The following is a 26,227-nucleotide window of genomic DNA, read 5'->3' as shown; positions in this document are numbered from 1 at the left end:
ATTTTTAACAGACTTTGAAAAAAAGGGAGGAGGTTCTCATTTCAACTGTTATTTTTGTATGTTACGCGATAACTTTGTGTACCGATTTTGATGATTCTTTTTTTGTTGGTAAGAGGGTACGTCAGTATTGGTCCCGTTTAAATTTCGAAGAAAATATTCCACATCCAAAAATGGCAAACTAGGGGAAAAATTAGTCTTCGCGCACTTTCCGGTAACCGATATTAATAAAACTTGATTCCACGAACTTTTCAGGTCGGTTTTTACATAAAAAAGTTACAATGAGATACAATAATTTTATTATTATACCAACAAATGTTTCGGGTTCATCACAGGTGTCATGGAAATGGCTGACTATTGCTTTGACGGTTAAGGAAACAAATTTAGACCTGAAAAAATAAAGAGTCATTGTTGCCAAAAACTTTGCTTATGATATCAAGTGGTGGGACGACCATTTCGTGCGCCTGGTGGTAAGCAAAGTAATACGCCTGTTCACAACTGTAGCTGTGCTGCTTTATTTCGCAAAGATATGAGGTGCACTGCCATTGCGCCTGTCGCCCTGAGAAGACAGAAATTGACAAGTCCCATGTGCTTGTAATTTCACCAGCACCCTTACCCTTCAAAACCGAAACGCAGCAAGCTTAGCAAGATTAGCATTACAGTTTGACACCTTACAGATTGAAAGAATTTTTGTTTGTGCTCGATCATTATTTTAAGAAAAATTTCATAAAAAATAAATTAATACCATAGTAGTAAAACATCGTACTATTCAATAAAAATCAACATTATTATTATTTATTTACTTAAACATTATAACAATGTTATTACAGGATTTTTCCAATTCAACAATGTTATGAAGTAACAGAAAAAATGTGCAAAGTCACCTTCTCGAATTCTAAATTTATAATATAGTACATGTGTACGATATACCTATTTAATACAAACAGTTGCAAAATAGAATACGTTACATGGTATTTACAGTTTAAGGTTGACCCTACTTGTAAGGAAATTTACTAGTTACCGAGCCTGTTTATATTTGAAACTATAATTTTAATGTGCATTCAACTTGTTTTTTTTTATTGACACTGAAAATAGAATGTACCGGTAGTGAACTATGTAATACTTCGTTCGAAAAATAAGTCGCAAAATTTAAATTTTTTACTACATTCGTATAATACGAAAAAATCAGTTTAGTTTGATAGTTATCAGAGATATTTCAATAAAATTTTCTCTCCCGTGTCCCATAATGAATACGCCAGGGGACTATGAGCTTATTTTACAGTAACAGAGTGTATTGTATTTATAAAAAGCAAATTATTCAATATCGTGCAATGAATTCCTCGGCGTGTACCTCACACGCTTCAAAGCCTAGGGTACCTTAATCAATACCTAATTTTACCTTAATCAATACCTAGTCTTTTAGACATTGTAACGATTCTTAAAAGACATCATTGAGACAATAAACTAAGGCTTTGTCAGAGAAATAGTAACATTGACGGCGTTTTGTATAATAGGGTTCGCGCCATCTAGCGGCGACAGTCATGTATTTCTTGGTTAATTCAATCTCTCAGCTCAAATAGTCAATGTAGGAATAGCGTGCCACTTACATTGTGTAGTTGTTTTATGTCTTACAAGTTTATTACAATCTTAACCAGAGGCAATGGTCAAAATTAATGACCAACATATACTTAAAACAATTGTACAAACTTACCTCTGATTGCAATGTAGCCTGCAGTTCTTCATTGAGCTTTTTCAGTGCTTCGATCTGAAACAAAAAAGCAATTTGTTAATAAATTATACTGTATGTATATTGATTCCTAATCCTCGCTTGGAATTTTATTATACGTAGTAGTTTGATTTATTCGCGTACAAATATACAGGGATGTATGTACATATTTCATCAGGACAATAATTTTGCATAGAAAATCGTTCCTGCCCTCTGTGAGCACAGAGACTAATAAATATGTCTTATACGGATACAACACAAAAGGTTGCCTATGTCAAATTCGAAAAATGACGGTGCTAAAACGGTCACTAAGATAAGATAAAATCATATATTCTCTATTAGCAACAAAGGCAAGTTTGCAATTTAAATTTCACCCTGCATGAACTGTGTATAACAGGAAAAACGTCACATGGACTACACAATAACTTTTACATAAACCATGTCGCTTTGCATTCGAATACATTCCACTCTGACCTATTGGCTGCGCATAATCTTCCAAATTTAAAATTCAAAACGACGCCGCGCGATTGGTTGTGGTACGATTTCTTTCTTTTTTCAGAGCGGCAATGATGTGGCTGTTTTCAGCCAGTTAGATGTTTTACTTTTGTTACGTTCTTAACGTTTAATCACCCATTAAGCCGAGCTATAAACCGTTTCGTATAAGATACATTACGTACGCATGTATGGAAACGTTCGCCTGCGATTTTGTTTTCACCAAAATTATTTCTTTCCTTTATCCGAGGCTAAAGATCTCTTTCTTTAATTTGACTTGATGAAATACTTCCGTTTAAAAATTTATAAAACGTAAGTTTACAAAAGTAATAATATTGACAACAAACAAAAAATTGAAATACCCTGCCTAAAATAGAAACAGAAAAAAAAAACAAAGAAAATCGATTATTTAAGGATCTGGGACGCAATTATAATCACAGATCAGTATCAGTCATTGACAAATTCAGAAGTTTTTTTTGGGATAGGTGGAATAAATTAGAATCCATTTGTCTCCAGCGAAAGATTACATGAATAAATGTGTTTTTAGATGTGACGAAACAAAAAATATATATGAAACGTTGTTTTAAGCGTTCTAAGGCAAAACTTAGGCAAAGTATAGCCGAGTTTGGCCGCACGTTTTGATTGTAAAATGTGATCCCTCTGGTAATATTTTTGTAAATTATGTACAAAAATTATATTCCTTTTACGTGGTAGGTATCTGTTTTGATTATTAAAATCAATGAAACATGTTGAGGTCCATAATGAGTGTTGTCAATTTGATATAAATATGACATACCCAGGATTTTTTTTATGATATCAAGTAACGGGACGAACATAAGAGTTGCAGTGCCACTCAGAGCTTTAAATCACAAAGACTTACTGCCTCTGAGACATAAGTAGCAAGTTCCATGTGCCTGTAATTTCACCAGGCTCGTATGAAATAAGGTGCTTTACTGGTACTAAAATGATGAGGATGAAAGTATGCTTCTTGCTGAGCTATATGTATTTTTAACTTTTTTTTGTGTTTTTAAGCATTACGTGTTATGTCAGAGTATCAACATGCTGTAGTCGAGTTTGTTTAATTATTAACATGTGCTGTTTTTATTTATTCATTCTTTTCATTGTATTTTATGACATCATGCTCACACGAGGCCAACTTTCAAACGTACGTAGGTAAATGTACCTTTGACTTTTAGTTAGTAACGGGCAGGTTCCCCGAAAGCTAACGTTATCGAGTCGACAGATACCCCGTGCTAACAAGATAGCGTATCTACCCTACGAGCCAGCGGACTGTACATGCGGGCAATAGAGACGGAGTGTTAACGGCACATTGTCGGGACTCATATAATGCGACAGCATAGTGGAATTAGGGTCAAGTGAGACCCAAATTTGAAGTTTTGATGTATTACGACCACACTAATACGAAATAGGAATTAAATTTGATTTTTTTAATAATAACGAAACAGATGCTACCGGTAGCGATGGGGCCCGAAACACGATTGAGTAAACTTCCCTCGAATAAAATAATCATAATTTTTTTAATTATTGAATTGGTATTCAATTATTTTTATGTGAAATTACTCCACTAGTTTGTTATAATTATTAATACAAAGATCGAACACTCAGAAAAAATTCCTTCGATCCGGCCGGATTCGTAAAATTCGTGACGTCCGCTGCTTGGTTCCGTGGTTTAGATCGTATAGCGTCTGGCACGGTGTGCTAGAAGACGTCGGTTCGAATCCGGCGGGATCGAAGGAATTTTTTCTGAGTGTTCGATCTTTGTATTAATAATTATAATAATCATTAAGTTAAGCAAAATTTTCCGAAAAATCAGTTTTATTCGATTGTTATCTTCTTTAGTCTTCTCAGCTTGTTAGCTGGTTTGAACCACATTTACAGACCTAAGTCAAGTAAATGCAGTATGGCGTGTATCTACGAGTATGTGGTGCTTGTGTAATAAGATCCTACTTCGTCCTCTTCCATCTGCATGAACTTTCTGACGATGCGGCATGTATTTAAAGTTACAGCTTTTTGCAGGGTTAGGTAGAGGCTTTCTTTATACCCTAATAATTTAAGGCTATGGAGAAGATGATTAGGAATAATGCCTGTTGTGGAAAGAACAATTGGTATAACAGACAAAGACACTTCATCCTTTAGATCAGCGTATTTACTTATTTTTCATTTATAGTCTGCTTCTTCTTCTTCTTTATTATTATTATTATTATTATACACTGCAATTATTCGGCATGGTATCCTACAGATCTCTGGAAGGATATCTCAGTCTCTATTGGCTCAGATCCCTTTTTTTATCCCACCAATACCACGGTACGTTCTACGCAGGCGTCGACACCCTCTGTTCGCTCTACATCTAATTCGCACAGAGGCACTAAGGCGGACACCATTCTACGAGGCTCTACCCTTGATAAAATCTTTAAATGTTATTAATGATAGTGTCGTGTTCAGTAGTTCTCAATTGAAATCTTTGACATCGACTGGTTGATGGACTTGTAGACGTTCACAGCCCGAAGCTGTGCGATCGAAAGTCAGCCTGCTTTTGGACGGTGATTGACTCATCCCTATATTGACTATGGCTTACAGGTTTCGTTTTTGTTACTGTTAGTTTAAGTTGTATATATATTTTTTATTTATTTATTTAGTTCAGGCCACACGACCCATATAATATATACCTTAAAGACTAACATACATACAATACAATAAAAACACTATTTTTAACTAATCTACACGAATTGCACTTGTCGGCGACGAGTGGTGCAATCTGGTGTTAGGTAACTGGCCGCGGAACTGCCGATATAAGACACGCTTCGGCCGAAATTCTTCCTTCTTGAAGGTGGACAGATGTTCGGTCGGTACTCTCAACACAAACGAATTGAAATTCACGTTGTGGCGGGACTCCAACCGCTCGACTCTTAGGGTGTATTTGGCTTTATGTCTGATGTACTCCACTATCTCCTCAGACTTCGTGGAGTAATGCTATCGCGACAGGTACAGCAGCGTCGTCGGTAAGGCCGGACGCAGCAGGAAGCTCGGTCCTGTCGGTGCTGTGCCACACTGGTTACGGCTGGTGGGCTTCCTCTTCTTGTCCACTTTTGCGAAGCCGTCCTCATCGCATCGGTCCATCTGCCTCTGTGGTTTTGCAACTTCAGAGACTATAATATGAATAAATAAATACGTCCATAGTTTCTACCAACCACGTTACGGTACGTACAGAGTCAAGACCATATCAAGCATATTTATGGTAATTTATTTTAGAATTTAAAAAGGGTATATTTTATTAGGTTATCATAGTTAGTTCAGTATTTATTATCAGTAGCATCATGGTTAAATTCAACGTTATGTGACTTGACTTGATGTAACCTTAACTGTAGAAGAATATTGAATTATAGTACAAGTTTGCATACTCATTTTGATAAACTAGGTTCGGGAAAGAAATCGGGACAACAAAATTCGTATAGCATGAAAGAGCGCTTTGACATCACTAGAGCTTAGTACACATTGTAGAGTTAAAGCGGGTTTGACCGTCATTCGTTTCAATCAATCGTAAAACATGGTTGGAATTTTAAAATGAACATTATTACATTCACCACTACCACACTAACTCAAAATCCAGGCTTTATCGTGATTTATAACAATTTGTAGCGATCGCTCTCTGCACCTATGACACCAGTATTTTAGTAGCAGTAGAGCTCCTTGTGAAAGAGTTCGTCCAGGGAAGTGCTGCCGACTTACCTATTTCTGCCGCCAAGCAGTAATGTAAGCATTATTGCGTTCTGGTTTTGAAAGACAAGGGCACTGCACTTTTATCCTTGTAATTATTGAGTATATAGCATTCAATTTTATGATGTATTAGATTTTATTTTAAACCAAGGAGCCAACTTTCCTTTCATTTGTTCAAAGGTTGGCTACCCGACAGATTTTTGTGACTTAAAGCACTAAGTGGTACTGCAATTACTACGGACAGGCGTGTAGTTTACCATCAGGCAAAATACTTGTTCCTCACGTTACTTGATATCATAAGAACACACATCTATATTAATGTATATTTTTAAGCGACTTCTAAAAAAGGAGGAGGTTCCCAATTAGTCTGTATTTTTTTTGTATGTATGTTACAGGATAATTTGTGAACCGATTTTGATGATTCTTGTTTTGTTTGAAAGAGGGTACCTCCGTAGTGGTCCCGTTTAACTTTGAAGTAAATATTCCACTCAAACTAGGGATGAATCCGGTTTTGCGAACTTTCCGGTAACCGATTTCAATAAATCTGTCAGATGTATTTCCACGAACTTTTCAGGTCGGTTGTTTTTATAAAAAAATGTAATACTTAATCGAACCTTTTTAACTCTGTACTGAGATTATTGAACATTTAAGTATGATAAGGTTTGTTGTCTATGCCTGGTCATGGTGAATCGTGATGAAACCTATGTACATGGAAAACGTATGGTAAAAAGTGCTCAATCCACATTGGGTCAGAGTGGCTGGGAATGGTCTAAGCCCGTAGAGGAGACCCGTGCCCAGAAGCGGCACACGTGAGACCGGTTCTGATATAATTCGCACTGTTAATACAATAGTGTATTAACTCAAAAAGTGTATTTTCTCAGAAACCATGAAAAACGAATTACTCACTTCCCGTGAAAGATTGATAAAATTTATGTATATAGGTTATAGTTTATTACAGACACTTAAACAAATTTCTACTTGTCAAATATATTTTTAAAAAAAAAGGAAAAAATATTTCACATTTTTTAATAAAGACTGTTTTGACCAAAACTCGATCACATAAAGTGTGACGCATTGGGAGTTAAGTAGATATCTTTTACTTATTTGTAACAATATTCTAACGATGGTTTTGTTGACGTGTAGAGAATCATATTTTACATTCAGTATTGATATAATATTGAATTTCACATATTTTGAGTTACAATATTATTGTAATAGCAGTGCCATGTTAGTGCGAGATGTAGAGGTGAGGTTACGTTAAATGCATATAAGTGAACGTCATACTCGCTTTTCGGCTTCGATAGAACCAGGTAAAAAGGTTATCGAACTGTATGTATTATCCTTGACAAATGTTTCGCTGCTGATAACGAAAGCGGAAGAGATATTTGCCAAGTCTTGAACTAACCTCTTGACGTACACCTCGTGTAATATTAAGAAAAAAAAGCTAGCGTCATCATTTGGTTGACATAAAAACTTATTGGCCATTTGTACTGAAAAAGTTTCACTATCCGTCTATAGATGGCGCCACGTAATGAACATTTGAAATACTGAAAACAAAAAATTGTTTCTGTTTTTGTAATTGGATAGGTATATTCAGATAAAGTATTTCCCCCATACTTTTAGTACCGTATCAGTAGATTAATTACAGAAAGAACCAAGTGAACATGACATGGAAATTGGTTTTAATTTAATAGTCGTCATCATCATGGTTTAACACTAGCACTAGCATTAACTGCAACATTTTCAGTTCTTCAAAATGTTCTTTGCAAATTTTGCAATACAGATATTTCATTTTATTGTGATTTTTTTTAACATTATTAAATGATGGGACGAACAAACTGTGCGCCTGACTTTAAATCGTAAGACCTGAGGGGTACTGCCGTTGCACTCATCACCTTGAGAAATAAAACTGACAAGTCCCATGTGCCTGTAATTTCACCAGCGCCTTTCCCTTCAAATTTCAGTAAGGTTACATTATTACGACAGGAATATGTAAGGCGGCCGTACTTCCCTGTATGACGTGTTTCACAAGTAGCTCTACTATTAACACATTCTGACCGGGAACACAATTACCTTTATTAGCTGCTCAGCAGGAAATATTCTCACGTGGCCACCAGCAGTGCATCATCGCCCCATCAATTCTTAAATTTAATTGTTCTTTCTTTTATTTACAATTGTGCTTTGTTTAAATTCAATTTTTGCTTACCTCTCATATGAATAATTATTGTCGTAGTCATTGTTTTCAGAATATTTTATCCGTAGGTGGAGGCCTGGAGGCACAGAGTCTCCTAGTTTAGGCACCAGCCTTTACAGACAACAAATGTTTTGGTTTATGTTATTTATGTTTTTTTTTATTTATTTAGTACATTTGTAGTCCTTTTTTCAAATAAATAATTTTTTAACCTTGATTTGTTTTACTGTATTACACAATACCAAGCTCCTGAAAATTTGACTGTTGCCCGTTGTTGACAGTTAAATTTAGCATTTTCTCTCATGGCGGCGTGGGTTTCTTAGTATACCAAAAGTCAAGTGGTGTGCGACCACTGATGGACCACTCTCCACCACAGTGGTACACACCAGTCTGAATGTGTTAATAATTTTGTACCACCTTACTCAGCTTTTAAAAGCAAACATTCTCAAAGAATTCTCACTGATAGAACAAGTTCATAAGAGCTGTAACTAAAGATATAAACATCTAATCTGAAAATATGTTGTATTAAAAAATAATAGACAACATGCTATTCAAATGGAAACATCCAATGAATTTAAATACTGACATAGCTACGCTGTGTGGTGCAATCTCTATTATCTCAAAAAACTACAATTAACTTGCAACATTTAGTTACATGAATGCAACTATAGGTACAATAAAAAATGCACCAATGAAAACGAGGTGACAATTAATGTACACGCGTTATTATCGTATAAGGGAATTAGCTAATCACGAGTCGCGAAATTGCGATACTCAATATACAATTATACTTATACACTATAAAAAAATAACTTTAAATCCATTTTAAAGTGACACGCTGAGAATCTACGATTATAAAAATGTTTAAACAAATAGGAAGATTAACTAGATTTGCGGGGGCGCTATGCAAACCAAATTATAATAGCTAAGTTTATAAATTTCATAACATAACCTTATAAACATCTGTCAAATACCAAACATAACTAAGATGCTATAGATATTGCGAAAACTTACCTCGAGTTCCTGTTTTTGGCATTTCTCTTCTAGGTTCTTAGGAGAAGAGTCTGTGTTAGCAGCTTCATCGCCAGAAACGGGAGAAACACCTTCGGATAAAACTTCTGAAGCGAAATTTGTAATCTGTCCCTTTAGACTGTTTAAACTTTGATTCAAATTCAACCAAGACATTGTAACCAATGTAGATTATCATCACATATCACTATTAACGATTTGCAAAGGAAATCCGGACATGTAGCAGATGTAAACAATAAGAATATTGCATTATTTTGCAATAGTGACAGGACTTTGTCCAGTTGGCAAAACAAGTCGGCACTTGACATTTCAGGGCCTCGTTCGTTTCGTCGGGTTTCTTCATTGAAAGTAATCAGTAATTCCTAGAACACCAATGATCTTACACAGGGTGTAATAGTTAAATGTGCCCAGGCGATTCTTCCGTAAATATAAGAAATATCAAGAACCTTTAAACTAATATCGAAAGTATGTAGTAATTTATTGAGTAAAAAACATCAATAACTTTTTTAAATAAAACTGGAAATATCCAAAGTTTGAAAGTTCAAATGCTCCTATATATTTAGCATGACACTCGTAGAGAGACTTTATTTCGAACAATTCTTCTGAATACAAAAGTTTGTACGAAAAAATAAACATCATTTTGTTGCCATTCAATTAAAAAATAGTTTTATTTCTTTATTTATAGCAGTTTCGTTATCTGTAAACTTGATTTATCTGTTGGCCATAAAGTTTGTTAAAAAAAAAAGTTGCTTGACAGGGATTATGTTTATAATCTTTGGAAAGAATAAAAAAAAATAGTACCTATTTTTTTTGGACGTGATATTAACCACAAATTGAAAGATATAGTAGGACATTATCATAACTACCAATTTTTGGACGTGACGTTGTCCTCCGACTATAGCCGTTTACTGTTTGTAGTTTTAACAATATTTACATTAATACATTGAATCCAAGTCTATTATTGATTAGCTTAACTTTAATAATAATTACATTCTTAAAACTATAAAAATAGGAGTCAATTTTACAGTTTTCAGATAAAACCTAACCTTAAAACATGGAAGTTACGCTCACCCAAAAACCATTGAAAACATATTCAAAAATTGGCAATATTCCCCCTAAAACAACTCAGAAAAGATGTTATAAGACTCGCATTACCATACTGGTGAAACGTGAGCCCTTGACGACAAAGAAAGCAGTAGAATTACTGTTAAACGGTACTTTAAAAAGACAAGTGTGCCGATATTGTATGAATGTAACCAATGTGCTTAATGATTTGGACCAGATAATGCATATTAGTGGCAAAGACGCTCTGTACAAAATCTCTATAAGAGATATGGTTGCTACTTTCCACCCATTTAAGGTAAGACAAAAACTGAGAGCTTTATAAAGTATAAACTTCTCCCTCTTTTCGTATCGATGGCATATTTAGTAGCAGTAGAGCTCCTTGCGAAAGAGTTCGTCCAGGGTAGTACTGCCACCTTACCTACTTCTGCCGCCAAGCAGTAATGTCAGCATTACTGTGTTCCGGTTTTTAAGGGTAAAGGTGCTGGTGAAATTACAGGCACATGGGACTTGTCAACTTACGTCTCAGGGTGACGGGCGCAGTGGCAGTGCCCCTCAGATTTTTCATCAGAGGAACTCGATTTAAAACTCTGAGTGGTACTGCAACTGTCTGCGCCTGTCCATAAGACAGGCATTTAGATTACCATCAGACGCACTACATGTTCGTTTCGTCGCTAGATATTTTATAAAAAAAAGCTTACCATCATGATGAAAGCATTTGTTAATAGGAATAATGTGGTAGTTGATTGTTGTCCAGGATGTGCCAGATATACAGGAAAGGATTGGTAAGTCGTTCGAAGAGCCTTCTTTCGTGCAACATAAAGTATGAATTAGCAGTATGTGAAATACGTAATTCAATGCTGGAAAGGTAAAATGTTCAACATACATTTGGTAAATATTACAGAAGAGCGATTAAAAGTATTTTATTAAGAAAAAAAGCTAATTTTATTTGTTATATAAAAAAGTAGAAAGTTTCAGCTTTTCCATATAATTAACCCTTAATTACTCGCGCCTAAAAAGTTACACAAACGCTCGCGTGGGGTCCGTGCGTACCCCAATTTTAAAGTGAAAATAAAACTTCATTAATAGAAAATCAGATAGTTTTATTAAAGAACTTTAAAAATCAACACAAAAATGAACATTTGGTATCAAAAAAAAATTAAACTAATTAAGCAAAAATAACATAAACATAAAAAAATTACGAACTGTTTTTTTCAAAGCAAATTGTACACAATGTAATTAAATGATCCTTGCAGACGAATTTTACACATTTCCCACATTGGGACCTTGTTTTCTTGTCCTTAGACCTTGGGCACACGACACACCTGCCTTTAGATGTTGAAGGAGTCGAGAGTGTAGATGGGCCAGGAGTCGCAAGTTCCTCGTCTTGCCTCAGGCGTTTTTGTAGTGTTCGAGGCAAATATGGTATATTTTTTCGAGCAGTTCGGTGTGGTTTTACTAATTCCACAGCCAATTGCTTCAAGAATACTCTCCTGGTTATATTGTGGTCCACCATGGCTTTATATATCACGTATGCGTTGATACCACTAACATTACATAGATGGAAAAATATGACCATTGGCCATCTTTTTGTACGGCGCCCTACATTATACGATGCACACATTTGATCGTTGGTATCAACACCCCCCTTAGTTTGATTGTAATATTTTATTATTTCAGGTTTTCGCTTATCGCTTTCTTCAATTTTGTCGTCATGATGCATGGATGATAGAAGTAAGACTGCCTTCATCGGTTTTGAAACGTATGAGCATAATGTAAGGTTGTGTTGAAACCCAAACAGGCTTGAACAGATTGCACGTTCTTTTGATCCTTGAAAGGACGAAGGTATCTCACGCTTGTTTTTGCGTAATGTTCCAACCATGGTCAAACGATGGTCGTCGAGAAGATTTTTTGCTAAGGTAACACTCGTGAACCAGTTGTCCATCGTGACGTTTCTGCCAGATCCGGAAATGTTTTCCACCATACGAGTTACAAGGCTTACTGTGTCGTTGGGAAGCTTGAATGGCCCATTAGGTTGAGTTCCAGCATATATTTCAAATTTATGTAAGTAATACGATGCAGAGTCCACGACAGCAATATGCTTTATCCCATATTTATTGGGTTTACTGGGCATATACACTAAGCCTGAAAATCTTCCTCGAAAAGCCGGCAACTGTTCATCGATAGTTACATTTTCTGATAAGCTATAATTGTTCTGAAATGACGCATTCAGTAACTCACATAAATCTCTTACTGCAGCTAGTTTATCCAGGCTGTTTCTTTCTTCTCTAGTATTGCGGTCGTCAAAACGTAGGCATCTTAGTATGAATAGAAATCGATTGCAAGACATTGTAGTTTGAAAAAATTCTATCTCTGTGCCATCCGTAGCCCACAAATCTTTGTAATTCAAGTGCGATGAGCGTAGAACCCCTGACATTAAAAGTAAACCAAAGAAAGCCAATAGCTCCTCTGAAGATAGCACCTTGCAATCTCGGTCGCGCCCAAAATTTTCCTGAACCGACTGTATATACATGTTTGTAGAAATTAAAATCAGGTCCAATGCTTCTTTAGTAAAAACAGTCACGAAAGCCTCTGTGAATGTTGTTACCGCCCTTGCCTGTCCTTTAGGTCCAGCGGATTCTCTTATTATATTATGGCTCCGAGTTCTGACACTAGTTCTTGGTGGTAACTTAGACCATTCAGTTACTTTATCTTTTCCAACATAGACAGAATTTTTTCTACTATGTACTGTGGGTACCCTGTCATTTTCCGGCAACAAATACACTGGCAGTTCATCTTCACTACTCCACTGACTGACAGCGCTTTGAGCAGATTCCGATTCGTGGTTGCTATCTAATATTATCTGTTCGCCTTCTTCTTCAGAAGGACTATCAAAAAATTCCTCCTCTTCCAAAAATTCTTCAATTTGCCGATTATTGAGTGAACGATTGTGGTGGAAACTCATTGTGTGTTATTTGAGACCCTAAAATGAAACAAAAAATATTCGTATATTTCATATATGAACTAAAAAAATAAGAAATACAAAAAAATAATAAAAATCTTACCTCCAAAAAAGTCACGTATACACTCGCGTGGGGTCCGAGCGTACCCCAAACGCACTATACAGACACAACCGCACACTACCAGGTCATGCCCGCGACTGTTTTATGGCGTGGGGGTTGTTCTAGGAAGCTACTAAGCGCGTGGGCAACACACGTGGTAATTTTAAGAAAATAAAGTCGTTGAAACTTGCGTTGGGGTCCAAATGTACCCCACGCGAGTAATTAAGGGTTAACAAATAAAATTAGAAAAAAATAATAAAAAAAAATATTTTAGAGTAAATTTTTCTCTTGTAATGTTTTCCAAATGCATGTCAAACGTTTTACCTTTTCAGCATTGAAATGTATAGATGTGGTTTGATTCATTGGAAAAATAATTATTGTGTATTTGGTTATAAAATTTTTAGGTAATAATATTCTACATACTATACAGTGCTTTAAAAAAATAATGTCACCTTGTGCCTCTATATTATTTATGTCACTAAAGCTACATTGGTAACATGAAAATTTGCACTCTTTATGAAAACAAATTTTCCATACAATTTCAGGTAGTGGACGACCCAAATTTTCCAAACAAAATCTGTGAAAAATGTCTAAATGAAACCACACGCTTTTATCTTTTTGCCCAACAATGTGAACGATCAGAGCGCGCATTACGAAACTGTTTTGATGACATGTATGAAAAACTGGAGAAGCTCGACCCTTTAGAACGTACTAAGAAAAGGGGTAGGCAGAAGCAAAACCCCAATCAAAACATATTATATACTGAACATAAGTATGTGATTGATTATGCTGACCCAATACATTACCTTATAAATTCTGGTGCTGTACCTTTGACAAATGAAACAATGATGTCGGAGCTAGAATGCAAACGATGCTGGCAAGTCTTACCAAATTTAGAATCTTTAGTAAATCACGAAATGATTCATCCAAAAACCATGTGGTATAACTGCAGATTATGTGGAAAGTCGTTTTCTAAGAAATTTCATTTGAAAAAACATCTACGGTCACATAAAAATTTAGAACTAATATCTGAATCTGAAAAGGCTTTTGAATGTAAAGAATGTGGGTATATTAGTGAAGATTACCATATACATTTACAGCATATAGAAAAACATAAGTTTGGAAGGGTGTTGCAGCAATTATTGAAACGTAAAATGGATACTCTATGTTCTGTTTGTCTAGACAACAAATCACAGATGACAGATCTTGATAAGACAATATGTTTGCATGGAGGATACCCTGAATTGACTGGAGAACGGAGTGTATTTAATATTCTTGGTGCTAGTGTGCCAGAGGTAATGTATTCTATGTATTACATTTTTAAATTGCTCAACACACTTTAAAATATCTGTATTTTTGAACACATAGCATTTAAGTCATAATTAGCAGGCTGGCTTGATGACTATATGGACGCATTTAGAATTGATCTGCATTGATGAATGCATAGCAGAAATATTTTGAATGTTGTACAGAAGGTAGCATATCAAGCTACACATTAAGGGATGTTGCTCCATTGCACTGGAGGCAATATTCAAACAAAAGTGTAGCTTGATTTGCTGTTGACTGTACAAAGCTATTAAAATATAACGTTTTTCGTGGGTGTAGCATGCAGAAATTGATATTGTGACAAGGAATCTGAATTAACAACTCTAACAAGATAGATTTTTTTATAGCTTTGCTTGTTCTCTTATGAATCTCGTTTTTCTATTTGCCAATTGTGACTTATGTTTGTTTTAAGTAAAATTAGTACCTTTGTATGTTTTATATGTAACTATTGATTTTTTTGTGGTTATGCCTTATATACAGTCCTGTGCAATAGTGCATCCTCTATTATGCATTTACTATCGCATCTGGCAATATCAATAATTACACTTTTGATTGTGTTTTCTAGCTGAAACAAAAATACAAATACCAAGATCTGTGTATTCCTTATCAAGCAAACATTATGTCTATTATTAAGAAAATTAAAGATGAAAAGTCATATTCAAAACAAAACTACGTTATTTCAGCACCTATAATACTATCTACTGAAAAGAAAGAGTATGGTAAAACATATTTATTTAGTTTTGCTGTACCTTTAATTAATTTAGAACGAGTAATTATGGATAATGACTTTATTGATGAAGGTAATCAATGGATTACAAGTAATAATGGACAGAATGCTGAAACAAGTGATTATACCAATAATGAAAGTGGTACGGAAAGATTTAATGGTAAAGTGACATGTATTAATTATGATTTTGATGAAAGTGGTCACAAGGGTGGTCCACACAACATTGATATAGATATGGCAAATAAATACGAAAAACATATACCAGGTAAAGAAAATATAAATTTCATATTTTCAAAGCCAGAGTATGTTATAGATGATAATAAATCCACCGACAGTTTTATTGAAACCAAAAATGTCGAGGTGAAACAATGTAAAATTTGCTGGATATTCAAGAAGCCTACTTGCAAAGACTGTGTTGCTAGAATAAATGAGGATGAAGAACTTAAATTGTATAATAGAAGAGAAATCTGCCAGATCAGCTCTTCCGACAATGCTACTGAAAAGAAGCCTTGTAAATTCTGCTGGATTTTCAATAACAATAATTGTGACATTTGCAAGAGTTCGAGAAAAACTGAGCTTTCGTTTTCCAAAATATCTACCATTGTAGATAGTGAATTTGAAATATCAGAAAACATATTAAAACTCAAAGAGCGTGAAGATTTCGATGTGAATCATATAATCACTGGTAAAGCCACCTCAAGTAATATTATCTTTGAAAAAGATAATAAATGTGCGAAACGCAAAATTGTAGGGGATGCTCACAATGTATCTGCTAAGAAAGCCAAATGGCAATGTAATATTTGTCTAACTGTAAACACTATGAACAGAGAAACTTGCATGTGTTGTGACCATTATGTTTTAGATTCAGTAACATCGGTTTCTAAGTTTAATTGGGGACACAATAAAAAATTTGCTACAAAATTTGGACAGAAAGTGATAAAAAATGTCTCTGCATTTACAGATAATATTAATTTCAACATTGCATCTGAAATATATGATCTGGGAAAAACAAATGTAGAATTTAAAGTAAATTTTGCAAATCAAGTAAATAATAAACTAGATTTATCATTTTCTATGGAAAAAGAAATGAATGAACAATTGCCAACTAAAATATTTGAAGATATGGAGATTTCAGAAAATATTGTTACAACTGTTGGTAGGGACATAAATGTTGGACAAAGTATTGACCAAAAATTGGTTAAAAATATGAACAATAATAACACGCATCAAGCATATGACTTAAACATCTCAAACTTAAGTTTTGACAATACAAATATGGAGTTTGAGGACATTTCTAATAAATTGCCCTTGATGCTCCAGTTCAATATTGGTAAAGGATCTCAGGATGAAAAGAAGAACTTGAGACCATTCAAAAAAGCTTCGAGAAGAACTTCTAAACAGTAAATAATTGATTGCATGTTGAAGAGGATATAAAACATAAGTTATATTTAAGTTTATAGGTTAGATTTAACATATTATAAGGTCAGAAAAGTAAAAAATATGACATTGCAAATTACTTACACTGATATGTTGTTTAGAATTTCCCATCCTATTAATTTTTTACCCCTATATACTTTTATTTACTTTATTTCTGCTTTGTTTTTATGTTAATATACAAACCACTTTACCTACATATGTAATTTATGTTATGAATCCGCTTCAACCTTTCCCTTTTTTTGTTGCAGATGAATCTCCTACACAACTATACTGGGAACAAAATATGTTCAAAATGCTTAGATCATGCTATTATTTCGTACATATTTACAAACAGAATTCGATATATACGGCAAAGACTTAATATTTGCCTTACAAATATGTTAGAGAATTTAAATAATTTACCGAGAGTCGAAGACAAGATATTTATAGAGATTGCTGATAATGGTATCATGCCTATACAGCAAGATGATTTTGATGACAATTTGTTACTAGATGAGAAAGAAATTGATGAGAGTAAACTCCAAGTTCAAGTTTTAGAAGACGAATTTAGAATAAAGTCGGAAAGTGAAAGTGACGAAGAAGAAACTAGTCTTAAAAACGAATCAAACGGTAAAAAAATTCTTAAGCAAACGGTAACAGAAAATAAAGAAATATTAGTTAATGGTTACCAAAAAGTAGATGTTGACAGTAAAATAGTTGCAAAGAAAGGTGGAAAATCGAGGCCTTTAGTAAAATTTACATGTCCAATTTGCGATAAGCATTTCATGTCTGATTACTTTTTAAAAATACACATTTTGAAACATAGAATTAGAAGAACAACATGTAAAATCTGTTTATTGCACTTCACATCAAAGTTCAACTTACACGAACATATGAAAATGGTGCATTTGTTAAGCAAAAAAATGTGCTATGCTTGTAAAACTTGTGGCAGAGCGTTTTCAAGTGAAAGTAAAAAGAATTTACATGAAAGAAAGCATAAATCTAGAAGATGTGATCTTTGTTACAAAGTTTTTAGTTCACAAGCTAACTTTAATAAGCACATGGAACGACATGCAATGAAGTTCAACATACATGCACAGAATAAAAAACAAACGTGTAGTTTTTGTGAAAAAGAATATACGAATGATAATGAACTTACGATACATGTCAATAAAACCCATCTACAAATAAAGCCTTATTCTTGCGACATGTGTGAGAAACAATTTTATACACAGAAAAATCTGAAATGTCATAAAAAAGTGCACTCCTTGCGTTCAAAAGAAAAATGTGAATTTTGTTCAAAAGCTTTGAAATCCCGAAAACAACTCGTCATTCATATAAGAAAACATATAGGAATTAAACCGCATCAATGTTTATTATGTTCACAGATGTTCTATTCTGAGAGTTTAGTCATAAAACATATGAACAAATGGCACGGTGGTAGATTTTGTTGTAAATTATGCAAAAAGGTTTTTGTTAACAAGGTTGGGCTTAAAACTCATGTGAACATGGTTCATTTTTTCTTCTGATTGACCAATTATGATATCTGGATCACAATGAAAGCGTGGGCTTTATCTTATTGTGTTTATAAATTAAGTATTATTTATGGTCAGTGGTGGTATCTTCATTATTAAGGCCTTCCTGGTTTTTTTTTTGTTGAAATGATGAGGTCGACGATGGAGCATGCACACCTAAACAATGCGTATTCACTCTCGCCTTGAAAAGGTCCGAGTTATAACGTTCAGGGAACAAGTCTGCAGGCAGGGATATCCACTACATAGCCGTTCGCCATATAAATGTGGAAACGTAACGTTTCGTGCGAATCTTTGGAATATCCACAACATAGGGGTGGAAGCCAAGCCTACGCCTAGTCCCCCGATGATAAAAAGGGGAAGGCGGAATTAAATCGTGTAATTCCATCGCACACTCTCCGTGATACCTTCCTGTCCTATTACCTTTATAGTATTTGGAAGACTTTATGTCAGTGGCAAAGGTCTAAGTATATAACACGATTCTCAGCATGCATAAGAAAATGGTTAATCTAGGCATAAATAACTATACGAATCAACAATATTTTTAAAATTTATATACCATTTACAAGTCTGTTATCAACGAAGCCCCTAAAATGTCCCGGTTTCCTAACCCCAAAGATGTGGGTACCACTTTCTAAGCATTTGTAATTTTCATTGAAATGCAAAACATCTATTTCGTCCCATTTCCACGCAAAATGAATTCGTTGCAAGATGAAATGTAGGTACAGGGTCAAGAGTACGTCAAGCTCGACACTTAAGATTTAAACCCAACTCTATGCCGCTAACGACAAGAACGGTCCAAAAGTACAAGCTTGACGTGCTCTTGACTGTACTTAATCCATACTGCCAATGGACCCTACGCCAACCAAATTTTTGGGCCAGTCTTAAATTTTTCATAAATTCGTTTTTTGTTTTTGTTTTTTTACAAAATTCGGGGATCATAAAATTAGTAAACATATATGGCTGTTTGTAAAAATAACAGATATTGACCAAAAAATAAAGTTGGCACAGTGTTAATTGGAGCTATCGAAATTATGAACTCTGCTAGTGACATTTTTAAATAGCATGTCTAATTAATTAATTATTTTTAAATTTGCCATGGTTTTATTGCTGTTCTGTATGTATTTTTTTGGTGTTTACTGTGAGAATATATATATAAATAGAAATTTATCTATTAATGATATTTTTTTTATTATTATTTGAATAGATAAATTACTAGTTAACTTACAAATTCAGTGTCATTTTAATTGGTTACTGGTTAATTGAATTTTATTGTAATTATTATTAATACAAACAAATTCATTTCACGAAATTAAATGAACATCATGGTAATAAAACATTATAATATTCATTATTACAATCAATTAAACTTTATTTTCCAACTTTTCTATTTAAACGAAAAAATGTTTTGCATTGCAGCATTTGTTAGGTACCATTCGAACCGTCTTATTATATTGATAGACCTGTATTACACTTGATGTGTTAAAGATTGTATATTATTTTTCTCATTTTATATGGAATCTGCTGTAGCCTTTTCCTTACACGCTAACTTGATCAAAGGTCTCTGTGCTATTTCTCATTATTTACACTATTTGTAAATGCTAAGAGAATAAATAGAACTGTATTGATTATTTTCTGTTTTATTGCTATCTAAATAATTATTAATTAACAAAGAACTTTATGCCTACCTCTGTATAAAATAATTGTTTACACTATTTGTAATTATTAAGATAATAAAAAGGAATTAAATTGGTAACCTACTTTGTTTTTATTCATATACAAAGAATTACAAGTTACCAGAGACATTTTACCATCCCTACCTAAATAACTGCATCTGTTTAAAACCTAAGACGAGTGGCAAGGTATACATTTAAATACAATGATCTTGTTTAAATCTATATAACTATGTGTAGACCATAGATTTAGTAATATACAGAATCTATCCTGTAGGTGTAGACAATGTAAATAAAAACTGTCTCATTCAATTGAAACTAGATTTTATATTTTCTTCTCTTTGCAATTTAAGTTGCTGAAATCAAAACTTTGTATAGTACTTAGTAAACAGTAAATAAACAAATGAAAAATGTTAAGTGTATGTATTATACTGTTATCTTTGAAAGTGCATTATCAGGCACTAAGGCTTTAGACGCTTTAGTCTGTCCGAACGAAAATTTTACTACTGAAAATGCAACAAATTGATATTTTAAAGAATATAATATATTAGTCAGCATTAGAAGTTTGAACATTCTCCGATTTTCTCCCTCTCTTCCGTTTCACTTCTCCCCCGCCATGGCAGTCTCCTACATGCCTCCTCAAATCACTTTTAGTATAAAATGTCTTGTGACAGAGTTCGCATTTTACGCTCGGTTCAAAATGCTTCCGAATCATATGTTGTCGTCTCCTACTAGCAGACAAAAACCTTTGTTCACATAATTCACACGGGTAAGGCTTTTCGCCCGTATGTAACCTTGTATGCAATACCAGAGCTTTTTTACTTATGAACTTCTTACCACATATGTGGCAGTATAACTCTGGTCGTTCTGAATTATGAGTTGATAAATGACCTCTCAATGTATAATCTGAATAAAAATTCTTTCTGCAAATCGTGCACTCGTAAGGACGTACTTGTAAATGGAATCTGTTAACATGAGCTTCTAAACATACAGAGAATTTTGTTTTGTAAGGACATGATTTACAAACTTTCCATCTTTTCCCATCAATCAAATTGTGTGTTCGTAAATGTTTCTTGTACAATACAAAGCTCACAATTTTGTTGCAATGTACACATTGTTGACACTCACTATGTTCTTGACTGTGTTTTATTAATGCTTTTTCATTGTGCAAAGAAATACCACATACGTCACATGAGATTTGTTTTCCTTTTTTATACGAGTCTGATGATTTTTCTGTCTTGCTTTCTCTCATGTGTGATTTTAAATGTCTAGCAATAGTATGTTTAGTATACTTTTTAAAACATATAGGACATTCTCTATCATAGTTAATTGTATGCTTTCGAACATGAGAGAAATATACATTCTTTGAAGGAAATGTATCCCCACAAGTACGGCACTTGTGTTCAGTACCTTCCGGATGAGAAGCAATATGATTCAGGAATTCTGGTCGTGAATTAAAATCTTCTGGGCACATAGTGCATTGATAAATGAAACTTTTGTTGTTTAATTCTTCGGGGTGTTTAATCTTTAAATGCAAATTTAAGCGTGCTATGTTGCTGTAAGTGTTTAAACAATACAAGCATTGAGCTTGTTCACTTAAATGTTTTCTCATATGCTTGCAATAAGCTACTTCAGAATCAAATTGATCTCCACATTGATCACATTCTGTAGTACATTCATCAAAGCCATTTTTTGTTGGGTTAAGAATGTCTATATCAACATGTTTCTTATACATATGCGCTGTAAGATGCGGTTTGGAAGGAAAATTATCTCCACACAAGTCACATAAAAATGGAAAATGTAACAAATGTTCCTCATTGGCGTGACAGATTAGTTGACTCCTTGTCAAATACATGAAATCACATTTGATACATTTGAATTTCTTCTCCATTGCCAAGTACTGCTCTCTGTAGGATGCCAAATATTCTTCATGAAAACAATTGTCCACACATTCTAAGCATTTAAAAAGACATCTATGATGGTTTAGCTTGAATTCATTGATGAAGTCTTTAAAGCAATATTGGCATTGGACGTGTGCATGAATTGTTGAAATGTGCCGTTCTAAAGCAGATTTAGTCATAAAAGTTTCTTTACAGGTGTCACAAATAAATGTTTGATCGTTATGAACATTTTCATGTTCTTCTATACCTTCCCCGTGAACAATAATTTGACATGTGTTACAAAATGAAACAGATTCTGAATGATCTTTGTCTCTGTGATTAATATATTTTTCAAAAACACTGAACTTCTTCCCACATTTTGGACACTTAAATGCTGTTTCAGAATGGCTAACTAAATGTGTTTTAAGAGATTGATAATCATTGATCTGTTTACCACAATATGGGCATTCATATTTCAAATAATTATTTACTTGCTCTTCTAGATTATTGGACAAGTCTAAATCATCTACTTCACATAAAAATATTTGTGTTACATTTCCATTCTCGTTATACTGGTCGGCTACAGTGACCGTAGATGGCACATTGAGACTCGTAACGTTGTCTATCGTTAACATCAATTGTTTCTGCTCATTTTTCATTGAAATACTGTGTTCTGCATGTCCTGATATGATAGTGAAATATTTGTGAAGAACTTTGTAGTTGTAACGAATGTCACTTATCATACGATGAGCTTTCAGTATATTTGTGACACATGTGCTGCAGAGATATGATGCTGCCAGGAGGTTTGAGACCTGGAATTGAAAAGTAATGGATAATGCTATTTCTTATATCTTATCTTTAAAATACCTCTCATCAGTGGAGTAATTGTCAATCATTTCTGTTTCTGTGTGCAGTAGCTTAAATGTGACATTTTCAAGTGTAAATTTATTTTGTCTATGGAATAAATAATCTTTGACTTTGACTTTGTTTAGTTCCTGTTGCGATACAATATTGATGTTTTCCCTTTTGATCTAAATAACTTTGTCAAGGTCTTCACCTGCATCTCTTTTTTTCCTTGTATAATAATATTTGTGTTCTATCGAATGCTCAAATAATAATGTAACACAGATTTATAGCCCCGCACTACGAAAATCATGTATCGCAACAGGTGCCATGGACATACACATAGACAATGATAAATTACACCCAAAGTCATGAGAGAAATAAGGGAATCAAACCTGGGAACTCTGCTTGGCAGACCAGCAAGGTGACTGTTCGACCACAGAGGTGGTAGCATAAAAATATCTTTGACAAAATGAATAATGCTAATTCTGTCAATGTTTTATCATCTGTAATTTAATCTTCATTGAGAGAGTTTGATGTCAAAAAATAATGTGTGTAATCCATTACACTAATGGGGCCACTATCTCCCTCTATTTCGACATCAGCTATCTGAGTGTTAAGCTAATAGTTTAATAATAAAAACATACCTGGTGTCCAAATGTATCATCAATTATATCCTTCAACAAATATTCCTTAGCGGAATTTTCAGTTTCTATGCGATAAATATCATTACAGTGCATCATCTCCTGTTTATTCGTTAAGCACACGCCACATACTTTATTCAAAAACAGCAATTGCTCTATCTTCTTTTTCCATAATTGCGTTTTTGAATTATTTTGATTGGAAGTCATGGTTGTCGAGGTTATATTATTTTGTTGTCAGTGTTAGAAGGCATTCAGACGGTATTTAAGAAAAATTGTAGATGCGTATCATAATTAATAAATACGAAAGTACAGAAGGAAGATAATACCAATTTATTACCACTTTGCACTTTTTACTTAACGTTCACACTTTGACTTTGACAATGACAGTAGATGTGTGTCACTGTCGATCGTGTTCGATCGAACCAAAACGATTCGAACAGCACCTATGACCCGATGACCCGGTTACTAAATAACCCGATCATTTTAGAGTTTATAGGTCATGCACGCAATATTCTCCTTTATTGTTGTAATTTTAGACATTATTCAACAACTCCCAATATTATTGTTGTCTCGTTCGCTCACGCGAAGTCCCCAATCACGACACGGTTCGCCTTCTCACTCTTCGTTTGGGTCATTTGTCACGTGGAACATTTGTTCGATAGAGCATTCGTTTAATAGAACCTTCGTTCGAGTCAACGGGTTAACGGATCAATGACTCTATCAATGTATCAATCATTCATCTTAATTGCTCCGTGGTGTAGTGTCCATTACATGGTAATTTTGTAATTTTAATCCGTTTTTCGATATGTTGTGTTTATTTAATGGTGCATCATTAGCTAATATTAATTAATAACAGATTAATAATTTTGAATGCTCTTAACATTTTGTGTTACATATTTTTGTTTTGTAACACCGTTAGTTTTCCTAGAAGAAAAATTTTAGGGTCGTATTCCAGAACTCTACTCAATGCTCAAGCCAGGATTTGAGCAGACTTGAGTATTGTAGAGGTGGGTGATAAATAACGTCACGATGAAAAAATCACGATGATCCGCTGTCACACAGTATCACCGTGACTCGTTCCGAAGGAACGACGTTCCAGAGTCACATAGGTGTTCCTCCGTTCCAATAGCTATCCCCGTCACTCACATCACGACATACGTATTTGATACAATGCGCGATCTCCGTTCCGTGGTGACTGAGCGCGCCACTTGTTGTAGTTCTCTTCAAATCAGGCCATTTCGGCGATGGGAGTGAATGAAATAGGATGACTTTCTTTGCTCACTCATAAGGGTCGTAGGTGCTTATATTAGTAGAAAGGGCGGATGAAAAAATCTGCAGCAGTTATTATAAACCTATTTATGAACAAAGTAAAATATTTTTGTATATTAGTTTTATTATAGGAAGAGTTGGTATTTTATATTTATGTGTAATCTACTTTGTGTATTCTACTAGAAATATGATTACATTACAGTTTATTGCTATTTTTAACAATCCGAAGATTCGCATTAAATAAGTAACAAACAAAATTACATTAAATAAAAAATCAACTTTTTGAATGGAATTGAAAATTTTTCAATGCCATTTTTCAAATTTTAAATATTTTTCAATGCCAGTAAAAACTGTCCATAGTGTGGAGCAACATTTGTTTGGAGACCTTAGGGCTAAGACGTATACTGTGGCTGGGCAGCTGCTAACCATGGACTCTCGACAACACTGGATTTCCTCTCCTCTGACCTTTGCATTGGTCAAGTACCTATCTACAACTGTGCTGTCATCAGCATACGCAAAGGTACCTGAAATTAACATATCATTGATATGCAGCAGACAGAGAGATGCAGACAATATAATACGGAACCCTGAGGAACTCCAGCGATCTATCGCCATATGTACGGAAGAGTAGCCTTCCAGTTCCATTCGAGTGGTCTACTCAAGAAATCCGAGATCCAATTGCAAAGGTCAGCCCATAACATGGAAGCTTGCTTAAAAGGCCTCGCATGCCAGACCCCGTCAAAGGCTTTAGAAATGTCCTAAGACACTGCAAGTGCTTCGCCTTGCTTTTCTATAGCCTCGCTCCATATGTGACAGGCATACACAAGAAGATCCCCGGTAGATCGTCGGAATCCATACTGGCGATCACTGAGGAGGTCATTGTCTTCAAAATATGACAGGAGACGGTTGTTGAGTACACGTTCCATAGTCTTGCAGAGTATGGAAGTGACTGCGATAGGTCTATTATTGACAGTGTCAGCTCTACTTCCATTTTTGAGCACAGGTTCCACGTTTGCAAGCTTCCACGACCTGGGAACTACACCAGTCTCAAGTGAGAGGCGATACAGGCGTGTGAGAACAGGAGACAACTCAGGCGCACAGTTACGTAGGACTACCGCTGGAATTCCATCTGGCCCGCTAGCTTTATTCACGTCAAGATTTCGCAGAGTTCTAAGTACCTGTTTTTGGCGTATGCGAACTGGGGAAATATATTTTTTCAAGTTTTCGGGAATTTTTCCGGAAAAATTTCCACCATTTGAAATTTTTCAGAAAATTATCCAACAGCACCTTATACATATAGTATATATCTAAGCATTATACTATAAAGTTTATACGCTAATGACTCTGTGTCCAATAGGATACTTGCCAAAAAGGGAAGGAAAAGTACTCAATACCGAAAAGTATCGATACTTTTCCGGGTCCCTATCCACATGTTTTCCAAGGGTCCGTAATTTACGGTAAGGGTAAGGGTAAGTAATTTTCAATTTGAAAGTTCCATGTTGTACATACGTAAATAGAAATTGAAGTCACGTACGCACGCACGCACGCACGCACGCGCATACGCACACACACACATACACACACACACACACACACACACACACACACACACACACACACACA

The 26,227-nt window shown here is 34.6% G+C and overlaps 3 protein-coding genes across 3 annotated transcripts in view; 1 reads left to right on the top strand and 2 right to left on the bottom strand.

The window, feature by feature from the left end:
* The window catches only part of LOC113228745 (thyroid receptor-interacting protein 11-like), a 73,931-nt gene extending 64,466 nt beyond the window's left edge, over positions 1–9,465 (bottom strand). The window contains exons 1-2 of the mRNA XM_026462109.1: positions 9,156–9,465; positions 1,709–1,762 (exon numbers count right to left, since the gene is read on the bottom strand). Of these exons, the coding sequence (XP_026317894.1) occupies positions 1,709–1,762; positions 9,156–9,326 (225 nt within the window). The 5' untranslated portion in view covers positions 9,327–9,465. The remainder of the gene's footprint in view (positions 1–1,708; positions 1,763–9,155) is intronic.
* A 599-nt stretch (positions 9,466–10,064) lies between these two features.
* LOC113228768 (zinc finger protein 624-like) lies at positions 10,065–18,514 on the top strand. Its single transcript, XM_026462142.1, has 3 exons — positions 10,065–10,530; positions 13,840–14,589; positions 17,033–18,514. The coding sequence occupies exons 1-3, from the start codon at positions 10,225–10,227 to the stop codon at positions 18,290–18,292; spliced, it is 2,316 nt and encodes a 771-aa protein (XP_026317927.1). The 5' UTR covers positions 10,065–10,224; the 3' UTR covers positions 18,293–18,514.
* A 1,636-nt stretch (positions 18,515–20,150) lies between these two features.
* LOC113228753 (zinc finger protein 431-like) lies at positions 20,151–23,542 on the bottom strand. The gene is made up of 2 exons (XM_026462118.1): positions 23,339–23,542; positions 20,151–22,660 (listed from the first exon to the last, which is right to left on the bottom strand). The coding sequence occupies exons 1-2, from the start codon at positions 23,540–23,542 to the stop codon at positions 20,516–20,518; spliced, it is 2,349 nt and encodes a 782-aa protein (XP_026317903.1). The 3' UTR covers positions 20,151–20,515.
* Between the last annotated feature and the right edge of the window lie 2,685 nt (positions 23,543–26,227).

Source organism: Hyposmocoma kahamanoa, unplaced genomic scaffold (assembly GCF_003589595.1).
Source record: "Hyposmocoma kahamanoa isolate Upper Pololo Valley unplaced genomic scaffold, ASM358959v1 240, whole genome shotgun sequence".
Lineage (NCBI taxonomy): Eukaryota > Metazoa > Arthropoda > Insecta > Lepidoptera > Cosmopterigidae > Hyposmocoma > Hyposmocoma kahamanoa.
This window is presented reverse-complemented; position numbering and strand designations above follow the sequence as displayed.